General features: G+C 52.7%; 1 protein-coding gene across 4 annotated transcripts in view; it reads left to right on the forward strand.

Moving 5' to 3' along the window:
* The window catches only part of Rab11fip4 (RAB11 family interacting protein 4), an 85,062-nt gene that overhangs the window by 36,452 nt on the left and 21,293 nt on the right, over positions 1–27,317 (forward strand). For 2 of the 4 annotated variants that reach the window (XM_055620041.1, XM_055620040.1), the window contains exon 3: positions 24,671–24,900. In XM_055620041.1, the coding sequence (XP_055476016.1) occupies positions 24,671–24,900 (230 nt within the window). Of the gene's footprint in view, positions 1–3,379; positions 3,460–4,742; positions 4,796–24,670; positions 24,901–27,317 lie in introns of those variants that run through there. The other 2 variants (XM_055620043.1, XM_055620039.1) reach the window with 2 other exon arrangements.

The following is a 27,317-nucleotide window of genomic DNA, read 5'->3' on the forward strand; positions in this document are numbered from 1 at the left end:
AAAGAAAGAAAGAAAGAAAGAAAGAAAGAAAGAAAGAAAGAAAGAAAGAAAGGAAAGAAGGAGCTGTGTACCCTGAAGCCCTGGTCCCATCCAGTCTGGGAAGGGTCCAACCAGGCTTTAGGCGGGGGCTGGCTGGAGGCCCTGATGGCTGCAGAGAACAGAGAGGCATTGCAGGGCCCATCCCTGGCATAGGGTGTGGAGGTGGAGGAACCCTCCCTCCCCTCCCCTGTGCTGTCCAGCCTCAGCTTTCCAGGGGAGGCTTGTGGACCTGGGAAAGCAGACCAGGGGTTGGGAGCAGGAAAGAGGAGCAGTCCTGCTCTCCAGGAAGATGCTGTGCAGCCCCTGTTACAAACCTGTGAGAGAGGAAGGGCTCGGGCTTCCAGGGGGCTCCAAGGTTTCCTGAGGAGGAGATTGGAAACGACTTTCCTTTGGGGTGAGAGGTCACTGCCACTTCCGGCTCCTGCCTGCCTGCTTGTACCTCTCTCCTTTTCCTAGGCCACTGTACAGTTATGACACATTACTGTATTCTGAGATTTAAATCGCAGCTGTCACTTTCTAAGTCTGTGCTCCAGGGACCTCTAAAGAGAGGTGACGAAGGACAAGAGCATGTGGTGCAGTCCCAGCAGGCTCTGCTGCATGGTGGAACAGGAGCCATGTCCAGGGCGTGTGTGTTGACCGAAGCAACACACTCAGGTGGCCCCAGTGTGACTGATGTCCATCGTGGAGAGACATGGGGGGGGGGGGAAGCCTGGCTAAGATCATGGCTGTCACAGGTGGACTGGACAGCAGGGAGGAATGACGCCATTCCTGACTTGGAGCTGCTTTAGGGTGTGGTCACACTGGAGGAGGGGCTGTGAAAGTGGCCTCACAGGGAAGACTATATGCTAAGTAGACAGAAGGGAAACTCTTATTTTTTTAATCTTAAGAAATGTTTTAGCCAGGTGTGGTGGCAGAGGCAGGTGTATCTCCGAGTTCAAGGCCAGCCTGGTCTACATAGTAAGTTTCAGGACAGCCAGGGCTATGTAGAGACACTCTGTCTCAAAAAAAAAATTTTTTTTAACTTTTTATTACTTACTTAGTGCATATGTGTTGATCAGAAGACAGTCTGTGGGAGTCTATCCTGTAGTATCCAGGGATTGAACTCAGGTGACTAGTGGCCAGGGACAAGTGACTTTACTATGTTGTTGTTGTGGGTTGTTTTGCTATGGTTGTATGTTTGTTTCTTTGAGTTAGGGTACAAGTGACCCCAGCCGACTTTACACTCATTATCTACCTTGAATTTTTTATCCTGCCTCTCCCTCCCAGGTGCTAGGCTTACACAAAACATCGCAGCTTTTACCCCCATTTGAACCAGGGACACAGAGATTTGCCCGTAACATGTTTGTTATTTAGGCCTTAAAGCCAGTCAATCCAGTTACCACCTCCCCTCTCCCTGCTGGCAGGTGATAGGCCTCTCCTGGAAGTCAGGGGTCAGCTCCCCACTGTGCTCCTTGGAAACCCCTACCCCTAAGGATAGCGTTAGGTAGGGATTAATGGAACCTCTCTGCAGGAGCAGAAATGTTTAATCAGAACATCAGGGAATGGAGACAGTACACCAGGGTACAGGGGGCCTGGGGTTTTTTAGGGCAGAAAAGGGAACTTTGGAGTGGGAAGATTCTCATCCGAAGATCTTTTTTCTACTTTCCCAAGGTCGTAGACTATACCAGAGGTCCTTCTCACATTGGCATCTGCACCAGGAGGCCTCCTGGCGTGTTGACCCTTAGTCCAGAGCCTCCCTGCCCCTAACTGCCCAGGGAGCGTGTTAAATCTTCCTGCAGAGAGTTTCTCAGACTTTCTGAAGCTTTTTCGGTATTCACCCTTTATACAGTTACCAATGGCTTCTGTTTACTGAGTGCCTGCTATGTCTCAGACTCTACGCTAAGTATTATTGTTGTTGTTGTTGTTTTATTTTGATCTTCCCAACATTTAGAAGTGTTCCTAACAATTTAATTCCCAGCTATTAAAATTTCTGGGGGAGGGTGGCACACACCTTTAAACTCAGCACTAGGGAGGCAGAGACAGGTGGATCTCTGAGTTCAAAGTCAACCTAGTCTACAGATTAAGTTCTAGGACAGCCAGGGACACACAAAAAAACCTGTCTTAAATAACACAACAACAACAAAAAGAAAAAAGAAAAAGATCTACTCTAAAATGCCCATCACTGTTAACTCTTAAATCCTAGAGTGCCTTACCAAACAACAATCTCTTGAATGTATAGATGAGTTAAATTTGCCTGGGTCTTTTAGGCCCTTGGTTCTGGGGCTCACACACCTAACGCTGAGTCAGACAGCTGGCGAGTGCTACTGGGATAGCAGGCGCTATTGTAGGAATCAGTGTGTCAAGCATTGCACTGGACAGGAACTTCAGTATTTCACCCAAACCTCACACCTGAAAGAGGAAGTGTCGTATTTCTCTTTCATAGAGGAAGAGACCGAGGCTCCAGCACTTCGGGCAGCTTCCTGGTGGTAAACAGAAGGCAGTGGCAACGTTCAGTGCCCCTGAGCACACCTCTCACTCTGCCTTTCGGTACTTTTTGTTGAGAAAAGGTTTCCCTTTGTAGCACAGTCTGCCCTCAAACTCACGGCACTCCTCCTGCCTCTGCCTCTCTTGTGGTTACTGGCATAAACTACCGCGCTCAGCTCTCTTTGGTTTCCAGGACAAATAACCTAACCCATTTCCTGTGAGAAAAAGCAAGAGGGCCCCACTCATATCACCCACTGCACAGAGTTCTTAAACTTGTCATGGAAGGGGGGAATGTAAAAAAAAAAAAAAGACTGCTTAACTAGACCAGTGATTTTAAAGCATTTTAAAATCCACAGCTGGGTTTTCCAGGCCAGCAGGAGGCCTGCAGGCCTCACTCTTCCCACTGTTCTGGTTGAATGGCAGCAGAGACCCAGAGGCGTGATGCCTTGGGTCCTGCTAGCTGGGGTACTTCAGAGTCTGGGCCTTGGAAGCAACGAAGAGAAGTCAGATCAGCTGGGTATGGCCACACCTGAAACTACTGGAGGCTCAGAGCCAAGCACCCAAGCATTCAGTCCTGCTTTTGCCCAGGGCTAAGCATTCAGCGTGCTCACCTTGAGAGGGCGCACAGCAACCCCAGAGACAGACTGTGGTTTCCCCTTCCTACAGACTGAGTCTCAGAAGGTAATGGAAACTCCCAGGGCAAAAGAGCTGACAAACAGGACTCAAACCCAGGTCTGCCTTCCTCTGAAGCCAAGATACAGTTCACTGACCCCATATATCTAGGGCTGTGAGACTGGACAGACAGAGACAGTGTGAGAAACAGTCTGTGGTGTCTGCACACAGTTCCAAAGTTCACGTAGAGGCTACGAGACAAATTCAGAGAACAGCTCTTACCTGGAGGTCCTCTCTAGCTACGGCTGTCCAAGCAAAGACGCAACTCTCCTGGGCTTTGACCAGGTAAGCAGAGAGGTAGCTGGGAGTTTATTGCCAGACACACAGTGGGTGAGAAATAAGTTGAGAGCAAAGGACTAAAGCAGTGGTACTTGACCTTCCTAACGCTGCGACTCTTTAATACAGTTCCTCATGTTGTGGTGACTACCGAACCCTCAACCATAGATTATTTTTCTCTTTTGCAACTTCATAACTGTAGTGTTGCTATGGTTATGAATTTGACTCCTGTGAAAGGGGTCGCAACCCACAGGTTGGGAATCGCTGTGCTAGAGAGCAGCAGGTGTGTGTGTGAGAGAGAGAGAGAGACACATGAGAGACAGAGAGGGAGAGAGGGAGAAGCCACCTTGTCCATCCTAACCATACACAAGTGCTTGTCTCACTTTGTAGAGCAGTATGAAGTCAAGAAGGTGGCTTGAGGCCACTCAGGCCCGTACTCTGCTTTCCCCAGTTATATAAAACACTATCAAGTTGAAGGGAAACTGTGTTAAGTTTGCTGCTTCGCTTTAGTCCTAACATTTCCGCCTGGTTTAAGTCCTGAATGATGTGAAGGTCTGGGAGGGATGGGGTTTCCGCTGTAAATCCTTTTTGTTGAGTTCTCCAGTTCTCGTTGCCACTTGTATCTTAGTGCTTGGCCTGGCTGTGGATAGCTTTCGCTCGGAGGGAAGAGACAACAGTGGTGGGTAGGACTGAGGCTAAACAAATCAGACTCCAGCTGGTGGTGGGTTGGGGCAGGGTTTGGCAGGCTTTCGGTCCGTGAGCTTGAGCCAGACAGTGCTGCCCGAATCTCGCCGAACAGTGACATCAAACAGTGACACTGCACTGAGCCGGCGGTAGAGTAAGCACAAACTCTGGCCTTTGATCCGCCGCTGCAGTGACTGTGCGCTCGGACAAGCTCCGCCCACCGAGGCGCCGACCGTGCGGCCATTGGCGGTGCCGCCCCCGCCACCTGCCCCTTACCTTGGGTGGGCGGGGCTACCTGGGCCCCGCCCCCGCAGCTCGGGTTCCCGGGCCGCCGGGCCTCAGGACCCGCCCCCTGCGCGAGGCCCCGCCGCCGGAGCCCGGGGAGCCCGGGCGCCTCGTGATGTCACGGCAGCTTTGATACAAAGAGCCCCTTCGGCCCACGCGGGTCTCCCGGCAACGGGTGCGGGCGGGGGCGGGACCGGCGGCTTCAACTGGTGCGGAGCAGCGCGCCGCCCGGATTGTTTTCTGAGCACGGTGCTGGCTTCGGCCCCGCGCGCCCCGCCCGCCCCGACTGGATCGGCGTCCGGCTGCTTGTTCCTCTGCAGCGGCCGGACCCGCGGCCGGTCCGGGGATGCGCAGCCCGCCGGCTCCCGGATGCCAGGTAAGCGGCGGCCGCGGGACGACCTGGCCTGAACCCCGGAGCGGGAAGTTGGCGGATGCGCCGATCGCGCCCACCCTACCTGCGCCGCTCGGCCCGGGCTCAGAGGCGAAGAAGCCACTAGCCTGCTCTGAACCCTCGGCCGCGTGCCCAGGTACGAGTGTGAGCGGAACCAGCTCGGTGCTCTAGGAGGGTGGCCGGGCTCCCTACGGCGCTGTGCCAGAAGTGTTTTTAGGGGGATCTGGTGAGATTGGGAAAAAGGCTTATCAGCTCCCCTCTCCATCAGTGCCCTGTTCTTAGGGAGCTGTAAGTAGCGAAGTTTTTTCCGTAGGTGATGGCGATTCCAAAGAGCCAGTTCCCTCCTGCTCCTCTCCCAGGTTATCTTAGGGGTCAGAAGATAGAACCAGCCTAGGGTGGGGATTGGAGACAGGACCTGCTTCCCCTCAGATGCTGCAATGTGGTGGAGGTGTGCGCAGGCTACCAGCCAACGTCCTTGAGTCCTATAAGAGCCACAGTCGATCTCGGTGTAAGTAGTTGATAAAACTGCTTCTCTGCCTGGATCCCGGGGCCTAGCATCGTAGCCTCTGCAAACCTGGCACCAGCACAGTCCTAGACCGCATTCTGCTTCATTGCCACCTCTACCATTTCTGAAAGAGCTAGAAATGGTTCCTCCCGGGCCTAATTTATAGCCCCCCCCCCCCCCCGCCCGTCCAAAGTAGCAGAGGGTCGACGGTCCTGCCTTGGGCTTGCTGCTTGTGTTCCCTTTGGATTGGGCCCCACGTTGCACTGGTTCCTGGTGAGCCTCACACCTCTGCCTCCCTTCAAGGAGCAGGTGATGATGATAGCTTGGGTTCCTACATTCCCTGGGGCAATTTCCAGGACCCTCCCCACGTGAAGGATAGTGTTTGTGATTACTAGGAAAAGGGAGTCAGTGGGGAGGGTTTTACGACAGCGAGGACCCTCAGCTATGGGATGTCTATCTCCTCCACCCACCTTGACTAGCTGAGATCTCATGTTTCAGACCCAGCTGGCTAGGTTCTGGTACTGTAGCGCTGACCCAGACTTTAACCTGCTTTGCAGCCTCTCAGGAAATGCAGGGTTTTAAATGCCTAGGGAGCATTCTGTTGTGGGACATAGCCTTGCGCTCCAGGGGACCTTGAGTTCCTGAATCCGTTCTGCTGTCACCCAACTACCCTGAATGCTTGGGCCAGTTCACGTGGGTACCTTAAGGTAGAGCTAGCCTGTAGAAGCTGTTGAGGAATGTGAGGCCGCTGCTTGTAGGGAGCACAGCTTGTCTGGTTGGCTGCCTGGTGGAAACCACTTTGGAATGTTGGGTTCTGGGTTTAGGTGAGTAAATGACCAGGCAAACCCGAGAGATAAGACTGGGCCGCAGGGCAGGGATGGTTTACTAGCCAGGCCAGGTAAGTAAGCTGGAAGGTCTGACCTTTGCCCCAAGGGAGATATTACGGGACAGACTGCCTGGAGCCTGTCCTTGGAAAGGACTTGTAGCCAGGCTAAGGAGGAAAGGCTGAAATTAGAAGGACCACACTGTCTTTTGGGGAGCTCTACAGTAGCACAGGAGCAGGAAGTGGGGGGAGGTTCCCTTCTGACCATTAGTGCCAGGCCTAAAGCTAGCTGGCCCTTCCCAGGTCTCCCTTTCTCTGGAACTGTTCCCTGGGGGCTCTGACAGCTCATTCCCTTGTTGTCCCGCACCCCATCCTGGTGGCGATGAGTAGGTGCCTTGGGTTAGGAGGCCGGCAATCCCTCCAGGTAGCCTGCTGTGCCCTGTGGCTTTCTCCACAGTGAATTGTGTCCTGAGGGGTTTTAGGATTTCACATCTGTGTATTTGTTTTAGATGTGTCAGGAGGAGCTAGAGCGGGAGAGGTTTCTCCTGAGATTGCAAATGGGCGGGCACTTCTAGGGTAGGGTTAGAACAGGCTATGCAGAGAGCCCGCTCCACCCTCTGGCCTGTGCTGTGTGCTGGCACAGGGTTTGTGTTTTAAATAGGAAGATTCCTCATCTGGCTCACCATCCGGCATTAGTGGGGTCTGGTGCCCTGGCCTCACCCAGGTACTCAGGATCCTGAAGTGGTGCTCTGTTTTATCTGGGTCAGCTGGACTAGCTCATGACTCAGTAACTAGGTCTTTATGGCATCAAATCCCTGGCTGTGAGATGAAGACCACTCAGGTGTCCCTGCTAGATCAATGACGTTCTGCCCCATCAGTGGCTCATATTGTTTGGTATGCGCACCTGTTATTTCACTGGACATGGAGATCTTTCCTGGATGGTTCCCACTATCGGGTGGCATTTCAGGGCATAGTGCTTTTCCCATTTCTGTTAGCCCACATTGCCTGGCACAGGGCAAGTGCCACTTTACTCACTCATTGCATAGAAGCTTAGGAATTTGATTTTTGCCCGCTTTTGTGCTTGGCGCTGGGGCTTTGGTAGTGAAGGAGATGGACACACGAGTCTTTGCTTCACAGAGCTACCTTACAGGAATGAGGCAGACCAGCCGGAAGTCAGGCAGCCTGAGAGATGTGCTGGAGAACAAGCAGAAGGAAGAGCGGTGGGGTACAGGATTTTAAACAGTGGCCAGGGAAGCCGTTGCTGAGAAGGGACATCTTGATAGAAGAGCAAAAGGCAGAGGGAGCAGCAGCCGTAAAGGTCTTGTCTAACATGATGTATCTAGCAGGACTGCATAGTTTAGCCGTGCATGGAGACAGTAGGGGAATAAGCTCTGAGAGGGATGCCTGCTGCTGCCCGACAGCCGGGAGGTAGGATGAGAGCTACGATGGCTTTGAGACTAGAAGGCCCTCGTTGCTGTCCACAGCTCCGCTGTCTTGCGGTCCTTGGAGTTGAGGGGTAAATGGCATCTGTCAGGGAAGCCTGTGTGACTGATGTGACTCTGAGCTTCCTGCCCTCAGCCTGACTCTGGTCAGATAAGCCTGCCCACGTGGCTGTGGATGGTTGCAGATCATGTGTTGTCTATCACACAGCTGAAACCAGCAGAAGCCTTGCAGGAGACCCGCTGGTCCCTGAGTCTCGGAGCTGCTCTCTGCTTGGAGCCCACCTTGTTCATACCGGTCAGCTCCTACCAGGTGGGGCAAGACCAGTGCTAAGACCCACACGATGACTGGCTTCTTGGCTCCATCTCCATCTGTCGGCAGATGCTGCCACAGGTGCCTAGACATTCTTCCACCCGTCACTGTGGGCAGCATGGAATTCAGGACACCTGTCCCTTAAGGATCTCAGAGGGGCCTTCACACACCTGGGCAGCAGCTTTGAGGTTCATCTTTATTATCTTGGGGTTCAAAGTTTGTGTTTTAGACACCTCCTCCCCATCCGCTTTCCCAGTGTGGGTTGTGACCAAGAGTTAAGGTGCCGTTTGAGTTCCCAGTGGCTGTTATGAGTTAGTGGCTGTTTCTCCTGGGTGGGATTGTTGGCTGCTTTCAGCTTGATCTCATTTCAAAGCAGTGTGCTCCAGAGGCTACAATGGGCAGCAGGTGGTGGAGAGAGTGCCCTCCAAGGCCTGGGCTTGGAGGGCTTGTTTTCTCATGCCAGGTGTTGCTCAGGGCAGTACTTACCCAGGTGTCTAGGGCCTCATCAGACACTTGTTAACTAAATGGAGTTTAGCACTGGCCAGTTCACATGGGCCCATTAGCACTGAGGGGCTCTGGGGTGCACAGCTGACCTTACCCTGGATCCTGTGAAATTTGAGTCGTTTTTTGAGACAGGGCTTCTCGGTGTAACCTTGGCTGTTCTAGACTTGCTTTGTAGACCAGGCTGGCCTTGAACTTATAGAGATCTGCCTGCCTCTGCCTCCCTAGTGCTGGGATTCCGGCCTGCCTGGCTGAAGCAGCTGGAACGTGGATTCTCAGAACCTTCTTGGGTATCCAGGGAGGGGAGCCTGTTGATCCTTCCTTGATTTTCCAGTGACTTGGGAAGGGGACGATGGGGTAAAAGCAACAGCTAGGGATGTGTGTATCTTGGAAGAGTCAGCTGTAGGTCAGGGCTCTCTGCAGTGGCCCAGAGCCAGAGGTGTCTGGGTGACCTCCAGTCGTAGGGTTCTGGTATCGGCAGCGCGTCTAACCCTGCTGCTTGACTCCGTTTAACAAAGAGGAAGGAGGTTCTCCCTTGCTAGTCAGTTTTAGGTGATTTGCCAGCTTTATCTTCTCAGACAAGTGAGCTCTTTCCCAGCCATGTCAACGTAATTCGGATGAAAGCAGAGATGTGATAGTTGTTAAGATCTGTGTCTTTGCCTGTGGGAGCCTTGTCTTTAATTTAAAAAAAAAAATGGTTTAAGATTTTGTATTAGTTTTTACTTATGTGTAGGTGTGTGTGTGTGTGTGTGTGTGTGTGTGTGTGTCTGTGTCTGCATGTGAGTGTGAGTGACCTCAGAGGCATCGGGTTCCCCTGGAGTTAAAAGACAGTTGTGTGGTGCTACCTCAGGTGGGTGCTGGGAACCAAACTCGGACCCTTTTAACCACTGAACCATCTCTCTAGCCCCTGAATTTTTATGTAAGAGCGTGTGTGTATGTGTGTCTGTGTGTGCTCACAGGTGCACTTTCTTGTGCACCTGAGTGAAAGTACTGAGTAATTGAAAGTACTGAGAAAAGCCAGAGTAATTGGATCCCCCTGAAGCTTTCATCCTGCTGTAAGTTTCTGACGTGGGTGTGCTGGGATCCAAACTCAGGTTTTCTAGAAGAGCAACACACGCTTGGAACCTCTGAGACATCAGTACCGCCTCCTCTTTAAAAATAAAAACCAGAAGAAAAAAAAAGACCTCTAAAGCTAGGGTCTCACTGTGTGGTCCTGGAGGACCTTGCAGTTGCTGTGTTAATGCAGCTGGTCTGGATCTCACAGCAATCCTCCTGTCTCTGCCTCCCCAGTTCTGGAATCACAGGAATGTGTCACCATGCCTGTCTATCTTCTAAGGGACTGAAAGAGGAAGGCCTAAACAGACTCAGGGTGTGGGAGAAGGCAAGGTGTTCTCCAGTTTCTCCACCCTCCCACCTCCATGTCCTACAAATACCTGGTGTCTTTTTTTTTTTTTTTAAAGCCATATTTCATAGCCTAGCTGGTTGAAGTAGAATGGGATTAGAGCCAAAGGTAGAGGGCTGTGTGTGTGTGTGTGTGTGTGTGTGTGTGTGTGTGTGTATGTATGTGTATGCTCTTAGCTCCCAGCTGAAGTCCCTGCATTCAGATGCGAGCAGGTAGAAGTTGTTTGTGTCCCTGACAGAAATGCCTGGGTCAGTGCCACCTTGTTCCTGTTCCCCACACACCCAGACTCCCCTGGCCCGTTTCCTTAGAAAAATAGGTTTGGGAGCCGGCAAACATCTTAAGTATAGACCTGGCTCCTGGCTCCCAACTCGCTGCATGAGGTAGACTGTTTAATTCTATGCCTCACCTTCCTCATCTGTGGCATGAGAACACCAGCAGTGCCTGCCTCCGGCGCATACCTCATGACCCCTCATGACGAGTGCAAAGCCTAAAGGGCGCTTGCAGTATGCCTGGCAACCGCAGGCACTGCCGGTTCAGACCCTGCAGGCTTCCCGAGCTCTTTCTCTGGACTGATAACTCGGTCCCCAGTGGAGTGGCCAGCAGGCATTGTCTTGATGAAACAGGACCTGGAGGGGCGTCTGTGCAGTAGCAAAGTCTTTCCTCAGCTCAGTGCTTGCTTGCCATTTTAAAGACTTCAGCTTGGCAATCTGTGAATGAGAGGCAAAGCACATTCTGAGGTGACAGCCTTCTCCCCAGGTGTAAGGCTGCCCATGCTACACAGCTCTGCAGTGGTCTACAGGGGAGAGCTGAGCTGCCCTCTGCCCAACCACCCTCCGCTCTAGCCATGACCTGCCTGTGCCCTGGGGAAGGCTCACTTGGAGCAGTGCCACCATCTGCCCAGCAGCCCCCAGTCTGCCTTATGAAAGCACAGCGGCTTCGGCGAGCTGCAGGAGGTCTGGAGCTGGGCCAGGCTAAAAGGTGCAGGCTGTGCTGCCACTGGCCACGTTAGGAGACTGTCCTTGGTAGTCTTCCAGGGCCGGACCTGCTTGTCCAGCTTGGCCACTTTGAGCTCCACTGAAGTGAGGCCAGGCAGCCTGACTTGGCTGGTCCAGTGGGTGGTGGTCAGAGCAGCGTCCATCTGGCAAAGCGAGTTAATAACCTTGAGGTGGAGGCCTTGGTGCCAAGCAAGCCCTCATTTGCAAGGCAGGCCTGGCTGGCACATCTTTGTGCATATCTGCGTAGTTGGTAGTTGTACATTTTGGGGGGTTGTTGAGACAGGGTTTTTCTTTGTAGCCTTGGCTGTCCTGGACTCACACAGCGGTCTGTCGGCCTCTGCCTCCCTGAGTGCGGGGAACAGAGGCGTGCACCACCGCGCACATTGGTCATACCAGTTATTAGCAAGAAGGCCTAAAGGTTCTGATCGAAGCTGGGGGGGAGGAGACTGAGAGTGTGTGTGTGTGTGTGTGTGTGTGTGTGTGTGTGCATGTGCACTTGGGTACGTGCACAATAAGTGCTCCTGTGTACAAGTGTGAATGGAGCCATTGACAATCACGGGCACACGAAGGATATAGAACTGACTGGCTCCCCATCCCCACTTACACTCTCTCCAGATTTTGAGACACTTTTTTCCCTTCTCCTGTCAACGCCTCAGATGGGTGTTTGTTGTGCGCGTGGTGGTGTTATAAGTCGGTAGCACCTTCCCTTTCATGGTGTACTTAAAATAACAGTGCGTCTAAGACGGAGGCATCGTGGATTTAATGAAACGCAGAAACTAGGTAACCTCTGGAGAAATTATGTAATCTTCCCAGTTTCTGCAGAGCAGGGACAGTAGAGCCACCTGTAGCGGCAGCAGAATTGACCGAGGAACAGTAGTATGTGGTTGAGATGGGCACGCTTGGACTCCAGGCTCGCCGGGCTCACTGGGCTCGGGTCCTGGTGGACTCTGCCACGGTGTGGGCCTGGGAGAGCAGGGCAGCCTCTCTGAACCTCAGGTTTCTTCCCCAATACGTGGGGCCATGAGCCCACAGTTGACACTGGCTGCAGGGATTAGTCACCTTTCTCTGTTCCTGCTGGTTATCATCCCAGTTTATACACTACTCTTCTCGGAAAGGAGAATGAGAGCAGGGAGCTGTTACTGACCCCCACCCCAAAGGAGCATGGGCAGACTGATATGAGGAGAACCTCTTGACTAGTTAAAAGTGAGAAATAATCATGTGTACAGATGTCTTGCCTGCGCGTATGTCTCTGCAGTGTGCGCATATACCTGATGCCTGCAGAGGCCAGAAGAAGGGGTTGGATCCTCTGGGACTGGAGTACGGATAGTTGTCAGCCATTCTGTGGGTGCTGGGAGCAGAACCCAGGTCTTCTAGATCACCAAATGCCCTCATCCGTGGGCCACCTTTCTAGCCTCCTTGACTAGAATCCAGGGGAGGACCTTCCCTTCCCTCACTTTCTCACTGTGCCTGAGCTTTTGTTTTTATATATGCTGTCCTTTAGCATCTTTCTTTCAGACCTGTCCCCAACCGGAGTCTCCTGGGGCCGGGACCACAGGAAGATTACCTTTGGGTCTGTGTCACAGTTTCTGTCCCCTTCCACCCAAGTCCCATGGCTACCGACACTGGTGGGAACAGCCTGCATGTCTCAGCTTGGGGTTGTCCATTGCTCGTTGCCAAGGATTCAGGAACTTCTCTGAGTCCTTCTCACTGAGCTAAATATCAGACCCAATCCTCAGGCCCCAGGCTTTGAGATTGTCTGTCTGTCTGTCTGTCTGAGTTACCCCTCTGAGAGTAGATGGTACGTATGGTAGGTGCTTAGCAAATGGCCCTTCTCGACTGGTTGTGACGATGGCGTGTTTCTCTAAGTGACAGGGATCACAGGAGGGTCAGCGGATGGTGACAGAGCTCCAGGCAGGAAGCAGTGGTGGAGTCACCCGTGTGAGCAGGGCCTGCTGAGTTACCATTGTTCATGGGTGCTGGGCTGCAGCGTGGAGGCCTCTACCTTCAAGGGCTCTGGTAGACAATGTGCAGAGCTGGGCCTGGGACACTCTCTGAGGTGGGAGCAGGACTTGGTGGCAGTGTGGACTGTGTTTGAGGTCCTGGAAAACGGGTCTTGGGAACATCCAGGTGATGCGGCTTTGCCAGGGTCACAGTGGGAGCTGCTGGCTGGAAGCAGACTTTAGGAGAAGGTCTCCTCTCAGTCCCTTCCCTGTATTCTCTTATGGTTCTGGTAGCCATTAGCTGACTTCTCCACCTTTTGTGCAGTCATGGATTCTCATTCCCCCTCTTTAAGTGGGTAGCACTAACGGGGAGGGGCGGGCGGAGGATAGGAGAGACAGTGGGAGCTTGGGGTATGCCAGGAGAAGAGCTTGTGGAAGGGCTTAGCTGCTGATCTGAGGAGCAAGCCCTGGCTATTGGCAGGCTTTGAAGGGTTCCAGTGGTCTCCCCTGTGAATCTTCAGCCTTTTGAACTCCAGGCAATGGCTGTACTCAGGCCTAATGCCCTCCTAACTGTCCTGACTGGACAGAGCTTGGGAGGGTACCAGTTGAAGCCATAGAACAGGAAGGAAAGTGGGAGGGCACCAGCAGAGGCCACAGGACAGCAAGGACCTCCAACCAAGCGGGCACCAGTGGGAGCCCTGAGCTGATGAGAGGAACAAGACAAGGCTGCAGGGGAGGGGTCAAGGATACAGGGTGGTGCTTGCCATGAGAGAGGAAGAAAGCCCCTGGCTACCCAGCCATCCCGTCCATCTGGGCAGTGGCTGCTACACCTCACTGGGCCTTCCATGGCTGGAGGGTTTCTGTGGCACAGGGAGGAAGGTAGGTTCTCTTTTGGCATCAGGTTTCAGGCTGTGTGTCCCCTCTGGGGACTCTTCCCAACAGTCGTTTCTCTGGGAGTTCCACATTGCCTCTCTTGAGACTACCACACAGAGAGCACAGAGAGCAGCCCCCCCCCCCCGCCATTGCTTCCTAAGTCTTCACCTGAACCCTGTGCTGCTCCTCCTGTCACAACGAAAGAATACAAGCTCGAGAGTACTGGGCCATGGGAATAATTAAGCACTCGCTTCAAACAGCCACATCTTTAAAAGCTATAATTTGGAGCCCAAAATAGCTGCCTGTTCCAGGAGCCAGGAGAGCCCTTGGGCGTTCTTCAGTGTAGCCTGTGCGCTTTGCTTTGAGGGTAACACGTGAGTTGCCCTGGCCCATGGTTTTTCAGGAGAGCCTGAAGCACCGTGATTGATGGGAGCAGAATCTTCCCAGGGTGCTTGGGGAATATTTCTTTGAGAACTTAAGAGTTGGGTGTAGTGGCAAGCTTGTAATCCCATCACTTGGGAGGCAGAGGCAGGCAGGTTTTTGTGAGTCTCAGGCCAGCCAAGGGTACATACACAGCAAGGTCTTATCTCAGAAACAAAAAAGGGAGAGAATTTAAGTGGGATGTCTGAAGTCAGGTGTAGAGGCATGTGGCCCTTCCTTGGTAGATGTAAAGATGGAAGATGGCAGGAGATGAAGGGGATCCTGGACTATGCTTGGTACGCAGGTCTCTGTAGAATATGCCTCTTTACAGGGTTTAGGGAGAAGCCTAAATCAGAAAGCAAGTGTTCTCTATGACGCGTGGAGCAGGGTGGCCATGGATGGCCTAACTTTCTCCAGGTGTGGCCCCGAAAGCCCACTCCATGTGTGTGGGAGATCATCTGCGCTGGTTCAGATAGATGGGCAAAGGAACCCCAAGCTAACAGGAAATGCCTCCTTGGACCCTCTGCTCCGTGGCTGGCATGCCTGGAATTCTTGGGGCTAGCTGCCGCTTTGGTTTCCAGATGTTGGAAGCAATTTAAATTCTGTTTTCATAAACCCTGGGAGTTTGCCTCCGAAGTCCACACGCTCACTTGAAAATCAAGGGCATTGACACTGACAAGTGGGAAGGGGTAGACCAGATATCCTCCATGAATCCTTACTGAAAATTAGGTTCACTGGGGCACTTGGGCTTGAGCCCCTGGGTTGAAGATGGGTTTACTTCCTTTCCTGTAAATTTTTCTCAAATGATTCAGCCAGACTCTGCTGCATCTTTAGTGACTATCGTTGTCCTGGACAGCCATAGCGGCAGGGGAGGAAGGCACTCAGGCTGGCATCACAGCTAAGCAGGGTGCCCACATGTCCCCAGAGTGGTAGAGGCCCTCCTTCCTGTCCTGGCCACAACAAAGGGAAGAAATCTGCTCTGGATGTTAAGTAGCCAGAAATACTGTCTGGTGTGGAGAAACTGGAACGGTCTTGCTCAATTACAGGGCCCTTCTGGCCGCAGAGGTGGCTGCCCCAGGATTAGAGGCTGTGTATATGGGGCCTGTGGTTCTGAGGCCGCCTGCAGTGTCTACGGTTGTTAGCCAGTCACCGTTCACATCTGCGTTATAACCCCACGAACAGGATGTGGACAAACAGAATCACCTCTGCTGTTGCACTGGCAGCTCTCCCTCCCCCAGACAGGGTTTCTCTGTGTAGCCCTGGCTGTCCTAGACCTCGCTCTGCAGACCAGCCGGGCCTGAACTCAGAGATCCGCCTGCCTCTGCCTCTGCCTCCCAGCTGTTCATGTCCCTTATAAATGCTGCAAAACTTTTCAGAGCTCTTATACGTTCCCATAATCGGGTGAGCACACTGAGGGCAAGCTGTCTTTTCCTGTTTCCTGTCAGATGTTTTTGTTTGTTTGTTTTGTTTTTTGGTTACTGTTCTTTGTTTTGTGGAGACTGAGCTGCATATGGGGACCTGCCTGGGGGGAACGAGTGCCCCACCATTGCGCTCTAGCTTAAAGTTTGCTTCCCACACGCCCTAGAGGAGGAACATCCTACATAATGTGCTGCAGATGCCCCTGTCCGCCCTGGGCAGCTGCTGAAGGCAGGACCCGACCACATTTTCAGCCGTCAGGCAGTGTAGCCTTAGTGTCTTGTCCTAAGCTCAGCTCTACAAGGGGTTTGGATTTCCCTCCCCATCTCCATGGCTCCCCCAGTACTTTGTTGGAAATGCTTCCTTTGTCTTCTTTCAGCTTGCAGATGTACATTTCCAGATCTCCTGACCAGAGACAGGTCTCGTCTGAGTTTAATGCCCTCACTGTGTGACAGGATGGAACACTGAGGTCAGAAGACAGTGATCTAGAAACTCCCCCCCGCCCCTGCCTCCTTAATCTAGCTGCATGGCATTCTCTGTATTTTAGGCAGGGTTTCACTGTAGCCCAGGCTGGCATTAGTATCACAGTACTCCCTGTACCTTAGTCTCCTGAAATGCCGGGATTAGGTGTGAGACACTATGACTTTTTTTTTTTTTTTTTTTTGTGGTTCACCAGGCCAGTTACCTCATAGAAGATACTGTTTGCTTGTCGGTTGGTTGGTCGGTTGGTCTATTTTTCCTTAGGGACGTAATTTGTGATATTTGTAATATGTTCCTCCTCATTTAATAAATTAGCTGCTAGGGCTTGATTAGCTGTTAAGCATTTTATTAACTATTTTGCTGAGACTACATCATGCTGCTTATGGCATCCCCTGCTGGGCCCATTTGGGAGGCCAGTGTCCATCTCTTCCCATTAATGATGCTATTTGATTACTGTGTTAAAGGAACATTAGCCTGCTTCGTGCTCAAAGGCCTGGGTGTGTGTGTGTGTTTGTGCTTTCCTTTGATCAGCAGTGGGGAGGGGGTTTCTATGGTACTATGGGAGTATCCAGTTTCCCATCAGCCTCTGATCTGTTGACTTTACTCTCCCGGCAGTTGTTAGGAAGTATACTGTGTGGACCCGGACAGATTGAAGGTGTTCCCTCTAATCCTCTATTGCCTGTTCCATCCACCCCAAGGGAGATAGCTTCAACTCTGCATTCTCTGAAGTTTTCTGTATGTATTTTGAAACTGCTGAGAGATGCATGAGTATGTAGGAGGCTGTATCTTGGTAAATGGGCCCGCATCATTTTTAAGTACCTCCTACCTCATGAAGTACTTCTGAGATTAGTAGGAGCCTGCCAGCTTCCTTTTGATTGGTGTGCTGGCAAGGGGCGTGGTTCAGTGGTAGGGCTCTTGCTTACCTGCATGAAGAAAACAAGAGCAGCAGCCAGCTCCGTGACAGTGCCAGATGTGCCCTCGCCAAGGACCTGGATAGCTTTTGTCTCCTCTCGGTACTGACCGAGCAGTACCCCTGAGCAGAGGCCCAGGAGCCTGGGTCAGAGGTCTGTCTGGGCACTGATTGCTTTCCCAGTCAGGTGCTGGCTGAGCCACAGCCCTCTGGGCAGTTAGACATGGCTGTGGGCCAGACAATACCCATGGCCAGAAAGGCTCTGCCCAGGTCCACCCCAGGTCCTCGGTGCGGCGCCTTACTCCAGCCCCTCTCTATGGACTTAGCTCTTTACATGCTGCTCGGGCCTCTGCCCCTTTGGGGAGTTTTTCCATCTCTGGTCTGCTTTGGGCTATTTGATGTCTCCTCTCTGAGTTTTTTCTGGGAGCTACAGCATATCTACCTTCCCTTAATCACTGCCATTTCTGTCGGCAGGTGGGAGTTGAATGGAACTGGGGAGGGAGATGGTTGAAGGCCACGTGGGCTTCCACACTGGTGGCTGTGGCTCGGGCAGTGGCTGGCTAGATCCGAGTGCCTGTGTTCTATGTATATAGCACTGGAGGCCTGAGAAACTCCTCCATGGCATTCTCTTTGCCAGCTCAACGCCAGCCAGAGGTCCCACAGAGAGCCTGCCTGAGCACCCCGTCTCCTCTTCCATACAAGAAACCAATGAGGAAATGCCCATTGTTGGCCCTTCCTCCGTCCTGGGCCTGCAGGTCCAGCTGGGGTTGACAGTGACATGGGAAGGGCTGTACTGAGACCGACACCTAGGGGCGCCTGCTGAGTGGTGTCTTGACCCAAGATGGGGCCCTGTGGGATTTCAGGAGCTGACGGTGGAACCCGGGGCCCAAACCTTGCTTTGGACTGGTGGGATAGCTTCTCGGAAGGAACAAGGTGGTCTGTCTTGTCTTCTGACCTACGCCTTGTGCACCAGAATACGAAGCCCAGGGCCACAGAGCTTGATCTCACAGGGGAAGGCCACTCTCAGAGCAATGGAGGTGGCTCAGTGACCAGCTCTCCTGTGGGTTCTCTTGGCCTTGGAAGTAGGTCAAGGTTCTGGTCTTTCATGGGGATGCCAACCCCAGCTCCGTGGTGTCCCACCTTTGCCTTTTGATTGACACTGGCAGCCACTGATGAACTGGTCAGTGTGTGTATAGCAGGGTCTGGCTTCCAGCAGGGTTGGCAGCCACAGGAGAAGTAAGCACCACTCAGGATTGCTTCCCAGCCCCACTGTCGCCATATTTGTGTGAGGAGAGCAGCCAAGCCATGGTGGGTTCTGAGGGTGTATGTCATTCTAGGCAGTGCCACCCCACCCTCTTTGAATTTGGGGTGTCAGTACCACAAGCTCCCCACCAATTTAGAAGAGGTTCCTGCCACACAAAGGAAAAACCTATCATGACCCCGGCCTGTCCCATGTCTCCAAGCTATTGGCTGGCCACGTACACAAGAGAGTCCATTATTGGCCTGGCCCAACAGCTATTGCACTTCTCACCAGTGTGAGGCTTGGCCTGTGCCTACCCACCACCTCTTCCCTGCAGCAGGGGATCCACGTGTATCCGAGGGTGCCTGGTTTTTCAAGGGAAACTGAGATGTGCCCGCCCAGGCTATTTTTACCCAGCCCTGTCCCCACAGAGCTACGGTTTGGCTCCAAGCCACCGCCTGCAGAGTGGAGCCTGTCGCCAGGGCTGGGGGTGGATGAGCCCGCGCTTCAGGGCCTCCTGGACTCCCTTCCCTAAGCAGCATCTCGTCTTAACACTTATTATGGGGTGTGACTAATGTGCAGACAGACCGGCCAAGGCAGTGGGCAAGAGAGGACGCTGGTGCGGGGAGGAGAAGCAACCTGGCCTCCCAGAGCTGAGCCTCCCTCTGTTCACCCTAGTCAGAGGGAGAGCCTCCCAAGATGGCTCAGGTGAACCCCCTGAGTATCTCCCTTTAATATACCGATAACAATGGTAGCTCACATTTATTAGGCCTTGCCCATGCATGCTGAGACCTTCTGCTTGTAACAATTACCGATTCAATTAACTCATATTGTGGTTTTCTCAGCTCTATAGACTGGGGTGGAGGGGAGAGTGAGGAGGACACACGATACAGGTGGCACACGCAACACATTGAAGGCCACAGTGCCTCATACGTGGTGGAGTATGACTTGAAGCCACTCTAGATCACGTCCCCGGCACCTGCTACCTCTTGGTCATGTTTTCAGCATCCTCAAGAGGTAAAGTGTTGTCCTTAAACTCTCTGTGGAAGCCCTGTCACACAGGCACACCTCATGGATGCTTTTAGATGCCGCTCAGACGGGAAACACCTCACCACCCAGTGGTCATGCGAGGGGCAGCATAAGGCTTAGATAACGAGTTCTCAGCCTGTGGTTCTCGACCCATTGGGGTTGTCGAGTGGCAGGAGTTGCCTGAGACCATCAGGAAACACAGATCGTTACATGTCAGTTCAGAACAGAAGCAGAATTACAGTCGGGAAGTAGCAGTGAAATAATTTGTATGGCCGGGGGCCACCGCAGCATGAGGAACTGTACGGAAGGGCGGCTGGCAGCCTCAGGAAGCTGGAGAACCACTGCGTTGGGTGTTCTCGCACTGGTCGTCTAGGTCCCGTGGCGCAGTGCAGTTGCATTCAAGCAGTGCTAGTCCTCACCAGCCACATGTCTGTAGTGCTGGCTGCAGGAGCTCAGTCTTAGCCCTCCCTGTGGCCTCAGCTTTAGTCTTTCCTGTAGGAAATGTGTAGTCAGTCCATACAGTCCGTGTTCTCTGTACGTCTCTGTTTCACTGCCTGGAAACCTAGAGTGTGTGACCTTGAGACATACTCCGTGTCCCTACCACCACCAGCACCCACCCACCCCCGCGAGGCGGATGAGGGTGAAGCCCGAACGGAGCTGTTTGGTTTGGGTCCTGACACAGCTCCTGGCTGCACAGCAGGGACAGTGGGCCATTGTGAGCCTTGGGCAGCCCTCCACGTGTACCGACACTCGGTCTTTTCAACAGCCTCGGAGTTCAGCCCTTTCCAGCTTCCTACAGAGGAAGGGGGTTGGCTCTGGGGCCTACTGACGGGTGAACGCAGCTCTTGAGACTGGAGAGGGGCTTCCCAGGCAGGCTGTGTGCCTGCTGGCAACCCAGCTGGTGCCAGCTCTGTCCATCCCCAGATGAGGACAGAGTGGAAGTGGGCACACTTAGGGCATGCAGCTGGCTAGGTCCTATTTCCCTGAGCTTGGGGTCAGTCCTTTCTCCAGCAGATTAATCTGTCCTTGGATTAATCCCCAGGCCCAACCATATATACCTGTCAGGATCTTGCTAGCTGACCAGCCAAGGACTTAAGGCAGGTCGGACAGCCTAGGCTCTGAGTGCACAGCCTGCAGCCTCTCCCCAGGCCAGGCCTGACTTCAGGCTGCTGCAGCTGCCAACTGGTATTTGTATAAATTGTCAGGAAGCCTTGAAGGCAGAAATGACAGTCCTTGCTCTCCAGGGGAAATCCCAGGGACTCATAGAGGTGGTCTCTTGTCCAGGAACACAGGGCTTGAGAGCGGCCCTGTCTACCAGGACTGACTGCCAGGCTCCACAGCTGTGCCCTCCGCTGGTTCCAGCCACACAGGTCCACTGGGCTTACACAGGGGCACCCTGCATCTCCTTTATCTTCCTTCACCCCTCAGACCCCAAGGATGGGGAAAGAAAAGTATCCCTGAGAGAGTTTGGACACAGCAAGCCATGATGGCTTATGGGAGTACAGTCCCTGTGTCCTAGAAGGACAGGAGCTCTGTACTTAGGGCCACCTCTGCCTCCTTGGGGACAGAGCCCTGAGAAGCTAGAGGGATCCCCAGACAGCCATACTGCCTGCTAAGGGCACTCACCCCCAGAAGCTTCGTAGTGACCAGACATAGCCTTTCTGTACAGACTGAGGAGGTCTCCGTAAGCTCCAGGCTTGGCTTGAGCCTGTGCTGGATGCCAGGGCAACTGGATGCTCTAGTGTAGACATGCGTGCGCGCGTGCGCACACACACACACACACACACACACACACACACACACACACGTCATCAAGACAAAGTTCTGAGGGCTAGAGTCTCAGAAACTGCTCTGGGCATTGATATTTCTCAGTGGAAGCTCAGCTTCTCGGGATACCCGTTTCCTGCCCTGCCAGCCCTCAGGATGGGCCCTTGGCTACCATGAAGTACCAGTACTGTGCATGTCTACTTTCTGGATCTCCAACCAACATGATGGTCAGGTGGGATGATAACGATGTTGGCCCTTGTCTTGTCACACGCAGCACTTTTGGGAGAGACCCTGACCTCTAGGGGCTGCTGACATCAGCCTTGCATACGTTCAGCACAGAGGCCTGTAACTTGCGTCAGCCTGAGTAGAGTTTGTGTGGCATCCCCAGGCAATTCATCCTCAGCTCTTACACAGTCCCCAAAGCTCCTGAGTGCACACAGCAAGGGAGCCTCCGCCCAGAGCCACATTGAAACAGCTTCTCTTTTCTTTGGGGCCCTGGCCTGAGCGACGGAGGGTGGCCCAGAGTTTCTGAAAGCCCATATCCTAGACCATCTAGAACCCTGTGAGAGTGGTTTTATTACGAGGGAATGCTTCCCTTTCCTGTGCAATGTCAGAGTCATAGAGGAGCGTTGCTGGCTCAGAAGAGGTTTCTGTGTGACTGGCTCTCCCTGCCCGAGAGGAGGGGCACAGGCCTCGTCTGTCTGTACCTCCAAAAGCTGCCTGCCTTCCTAAGGTGTCTGGGGTGGGAGCCGCTGGCCCAGCACTGCCCTCACTCTTCCCCAGGGGCCTGGCCTGCGGGACAGAGCAGGGTAAGGAGGGCTGCTCTGGGACAGGCACGGGACCAGTACCAGCTTGCTCACCTTTCCTATTGCTGACTTTATGCCACTTTAATTTGGGAGGAAGCTGCAGGAATTCATTTCGAAGTTATAATTAAAATTTTCACTTGCCTTAGTCAAACAGTTGTGGGTTTAATGGAAAGGTGTTAATAAAGGAAGAAGTTAATTTTAAAAGAAGATGCTGTTGAGTTGAGCGTGTGAGCATGCACCTGTGGACACAGAGCCGGGGGCACATGAAGCCCCACACTTGGTCGTCCGAGTCTGCTGCCTGCTCACAGCCTGCTCTTTCTCAGGCCTTTGGAGACTCTCAGGCACTCTTTGGCACTCTCAGGGACCTGCCGTGAGAGATGGACAGAGGCGAAGGGCAAACAGATATGTCCTCTGCTCAAAAGTCCACCTGGAAGGAGGGTTGTCTGAGCTTGGAGTGGGAGGGACGCTTGGGGTCTTCCTTCTGCCCTTCCTGTGACTGACAGGAGCTTGTGTGGCTCACAGGAGTGCCACAGCACTGCTGTGGGGTGCTGGGTGAAGGACTGGGTGAGCCCTGTGTGCCGTGGGCTGTGTTTCCCATCTAGAAAGGGTAGCTGATGGCAGGTGGCATTCCTGACAGCTCGGCACGCGCTCCCTGCCTCTCTGGTCAGGTGAAGGTTGCAGGTCTTCATAGTAGGGATGGCATAGAGTGTTCGTGGTGTTCCCTGGAGGGCCACCTCCTCTCCCCTTGCCCCCGGGTGTCCTTGTGCTAAGCAGCATCTCCTGTGGGAGTGGCGGTGCACATGGACTGCTGGCGTTAGGAGGAGCACTGGGCATCATTGCCAGCATCTCTAGTCTCTAAGCGTGACTCACCTCCTTGTCACACCCAGCTCTGAAAGCCAGTGAAGTGTGAGGCTAGCAGTGGCAAAGGGAACGGTGTGTGGCTGCCAGAAGCAGGCATGGCCCTCTGCCCAGCCTACCAGGACAGAGAACTCTGGCAGGCCACTCTTTGAGCTCCTATTTCCCCATCAGAAAAATGGGAATACAGACAGCCGTCCAGGGTGTTCGTAAACAGAAGTAGGACAGCGTGGACTCCCGCCGTGCTCTGCTATTCTGCACCTGCTCCATCGCATTGGACTCTGTTGTTTCATGAGCTTCGTGCATGCCGAGAGTACGAGGGTCAGTGAGTTAACAGCCGTGTGTGCTTGGATTAGTAATGTGCAGCCGAGAAAGACCCTGGGAACACTGGGATGGCTTTAATAGTTCACCGCCTGACCTCTGCCACTGGGATTGCCCAGGGCTGATTTCATTGGTCCGTCTGTATTTAACTGAGTCTTGGCATAGGAAGGAACCAAGTTTGCTTCTCGCTTTCTCTACGTAGCCCCTCGGTCTCCTCAGGGCATAGGCCTAGCCTTTCTTCAAGTGGCTGCTTCTGGTGTCCCGGACCTTTTCTTGTGGAGACTGTGTGAGGCGTTCACAGCTATGCTTCTGGCAGCTCTGGGATCTGGGGGAATCATCTTTGGTGGAGTCCTCAGTCAGCCATAGGATTGGTAGAGCTGTTGGGAGTGCTCACCCTCTCAAAAGCCAAGCGCCCCAGGAGATGGTTTGCTGAGGCTGCTCCTCACGTTAGGTTAAATAAGCCAACCTTGAACTCTTCTATAAGATGATGTCAGCAAGAGAGATCCTGGCTGGTGGTGTGTGATAGACTTTTCCTGTCTACTTACTCCAAATAAGGGAGCCCATGATAGACCAAAGTAGGGATACAGATACCAGCAAATCTAGTGAATCGGTGAGTTTCATTGGGGTTATTAGAGGAATATTACCAAAGTCCACCTCAGGATACTGCTCACAGAAGTCTGGGAACCTGGAGCACACGGCGCGGCCTTCAGGCAGCTCAGTAGGTTAGGGAGTGTCCTTTCCAGGCAGCCCCACTGGCTGCTTCTTTTAGGCTGCTTGACTGGTCTAGATTTGTTTGAGCTCGGCTTGCCTGAGAGTGACTGTCAGCAGTCTGTCTTGGGAGGGAGAGGCGGAAAGAATCTGGTCAGTTTCAGGGAGTTCCTGAAACTGTTTTACCTTTTGTCTTAAGGGGGTTACCTGGGAGACAGGGTGTTTCAGTTTTGAGGAAACAGCTACACAACAGCTGACAACTTGGCTTAAGGCAAAAAAAGGTAGGTAGATAGATAATAGTAATTATTATTATTACTATTATTTATTTTCTTTTGAGGCAGGGTCTCACTGGGTAGTCCTGGCTGGCTTAGAACTCACTATGTAAATTGTGCTAACTTCAAACTTACAGTAGTCCTCCTACCTTTTCCTCCTTGAGTGCTGGGAGCACCTACTGTGTGCCATAGGCAAGCAGGAAATATTTAGTGGACACAAAGGTCCTGTAAAAGTCCATTGTCATTTTTATATTTGTTTTTTTTAGGGGGGAGGGGGATGACAGGGTCTCACTGTGAAGCTTTGGCTGGCCTCAAACTCAGAGACCAGATCCTCCTGCCTCCCCGATGCTGGGATTAAACGTGTGTGACACCAAGGCTGGCCCACAGCCACTCTTGGCCTTACAGAAGAGGATGCTGAGGTCCTATGGCTATCCAGAGCTTTGGAGAGTACCCCCGGCTGTGCAGACCTCACCTGCACCATCTTGCCTCAGGGTCAAGGTTGTCCTTGACAGCAGACTAGGGTGGGTCCACCCTCAGGACAGATGACCAAGAAGCCTTCACGAAGGCATATGGCTTCCTGTGTAGACCGTGATGAGGCCTACACAGCCCACCCAGTCTTCAGAAGGTAGTTGACCTGGTTGTGCCCCTTTTCTATGGGTGGCTCAGCCTAGGAGACATGCCCTTCTGAGCCCTTGTGAGTCAACTACCAGGGGAGGCCCTCTTCATATCTAGCGTCGAATTCTTGGCCCACCTGACCCCCAGTCCCTGCAGATATTCTTATAGACTGGTAAGTACTGAGTTCCAGGGAGCCAGCCGCACTCATTCCATCCTTCTGTCTTTGCCAGGGCAGTGACATCTCTAGCTCCACCTTTGCTGATGGCGAGCTCCTCCTCAGGGAACCCGGCTTCTTCCAGGAAGACGAGGAGGAAGCGATGACAGTGGCCCTGCCTGAGGGACCCCAGGAGTTAGACATGGACAGCCCCATGGAGAGCAGCCAGGGCCCGGAGGGATCTGTCAGGAGTTCTGGCGAGGAGAAGGAGCCTGAGCTGGGGACCCTGTTCCTGCCTGAGGACAAGTGAGTGAACAGAATCGGCTGTGGCCCCAGGGCCAGAATTGTAGGTCCTGGAAGGTATCCCCAGAAAGTACACATGACACCCTGCAAGGGTCATAGGTTTCTGCATAGGAGGGGTAAATCTAGGATTTCAGGCTGCTGTGTAAAAGTCAACTCTCTCTGGCAGGGAAGGGAAGGTTGGGACAGGGTCTCACTTTCTTCCTGACAGGCCTAGAACCCGCTATGTAGACTAAGCTAGTCTTGAAGTCACCGAGCTATGCCTGCCCCTGTCTCCTGGAATTAAGGGCATGCACCACCATGCATGGTTTTCAGAACTCCACTTCTAATGACCGCTCAGTGATTCGGGATGTGTGATCTTGGTTAGTTTTAAAAAGCAGGTACAGGGCCTAGGGCATAGCTTAGCGGTGGATCACTTAACCTACCGTAGGGGAGGCCCTGAGTAGATGGTAGTCCCAGCCCTGTGTTTAAAAAAAGAGGGAAGAAAAGAAAAAGCTGGTTATAAAGATGTATTATGAACTGCCCAGGAAAGGATCTTAGAGATCGAGCTGATGATGGCTGGGGAGGTGGGGATTTCTCGTTTAAATTGCTTTCCGGCTACTTTCTACAGTCTGTATTTCTGTGTTGATGATATGCTCTCATCAGAAGTGTTTTAAGACAGTAGTGAGGTCTGAGTGGACTGGGCTTGTGTTTGTAACTCATTGAGAGAGCAGTTGTCCAGCATAGCCATAGGTTCAAGTCCCAGCACTGGGAAAAGGAGACTGAACATTTGCCTAACTTCTCTGCAGAGCAGCCGTGCTGATGTTTAGTTTGGTGTCAGAAAAAGGGAATCTCTTTGGGAGAGGGAGGGGGAAGGGAGAGAGGAATAAGGAGCTCTAGCAGTGCCTGAACCAAATGAAATTGCCAACTTTTTTTTTTCCCCTGAGACACTTTTCTTTTGTGTAGCCCTGGCTGTCCGGAACTCACCCTGTAGACCAGGCTGGCCTCAGGGATGTGCCTGCCCCTGCCTCCCAAGTGCCGGGATTAAAGGAATGTGCCACCACATCTGACTTGGTGTTAGACTTATTTTTATATGTATGAATGTTTTGCCTGCATGTGTATACGTGCACCACATATGTGCACGTGTGTATACCATGTGTGCCTGTTGCCCGCACGTGGCAGAAGAGGGTGTTGGATTCTCCAGAACTGGAATTCTGGATGGTTGTGAGCCATCATGTGGATGCTAGGAACCAAACCTGGGCCCTCTGCAAGATCAACAAGGTTCCTCATCACCGAGCGATCTCTCCCGCCTGAGGGTTTAAGACTTACTTATATTTTTTAATCGTGTACGTGTTCACTTGGGTATGTGGAGGCCCAAAAAAGGAGATTGTGAGTTTGTAGGGGCATTTGCAGATGCTGGGACCTGAACTCGGTTCCTCTGAAGAGCAATGTATTCTCTTAACTGCTGAGCAGTCTCTGCTGACATTTATGAGGGGGAAAGGAGCAGTGTGAGCCATTCATCCCCCCAGGGGAGACAGAGCGTGAATGCCAGGGGACCCTGTCATTAGTGCTGTGATCCTTAAGCAGAGCTGGGGTTCCCTGGGGCCATGTTCGAGAACTAACCTGCATGCCCATCCCGTGTGTCAGGTCATGTGTCATTATCAATGCCCCTGCCACCGCCCTTCCAAGTTTCCCCGCTATGAGTGTGGACTCTCTGAGTTTGGGGAGTCATGATCTGTGACTGTTGGGAAATGGGCAGCCTATGAGCTGAGCCTCTCTTGCTGTCAGGTGGCAGATGGCCCCAACCAGGCCTCCTATATCACATGGGTCGCCCATGAGTCCTAGAGTCCGGGGTCTCTGACAGGTATTCTTTAGAATACTTGGGCATCTTGGGGCTAGAAATGCCCTTTTATAAATTGGGGGCTGAATCTCACCTTGTAGCTCACTGTTATTGTCATGCTAAAAAGCTAGTAAGGGCTAGAGAGCCTGCTCAGTGGCTAGAGGTGCTTGCCCCTGCCTAGTCTGAGCTCCAGAGCTCACCTACAAAGCTGGATGTGGTGGTGAGCACCTGTAGTCCCAGCACTCTGCAGAGACAGGAGCATCTCCCAGGCGAGCTATCCTGGAGGATGCTGCAGACAAAGCAGGGATTCTGCTCCTGTCCTTCGACCTCCACTCCTGGGCTATGGCACGGGTGTGCCCCCCAATATAATAACAATAATAATAAATTTTTAAAAATAGCTAATCAAAATTTGGAAAAGATGGGGAAAGTGAGAAGGGAGAAAATAACCCACACCCTTAACCCAAGTTCTGCCACCATGTTACCATTTGTGCTTTCTACTTTTTTCTCTTCCTTCCTTCCTTCCTTCCTTTCTTTCTTTCTTTCTTTCTTTCTTTCTTTCTTTCTTTCTTTCTTTCTTTCTCTTTCTTTTTTTCTTTCTTTCTCT

This window comes from Psammomys obesus, unplaced genomic scaffold (genome assembly GCF_907164565.1).
Source record: "Psammomys obesus unplaced genomic scaffold, mPsaObe1.curated_primary_1811, whole genome shotgun sequence".
NCBI lineage: Eukaryota > Metazoa > Chordata > Mammalia > Rodentia > Muridae > Psammomys > Psammomys obesus.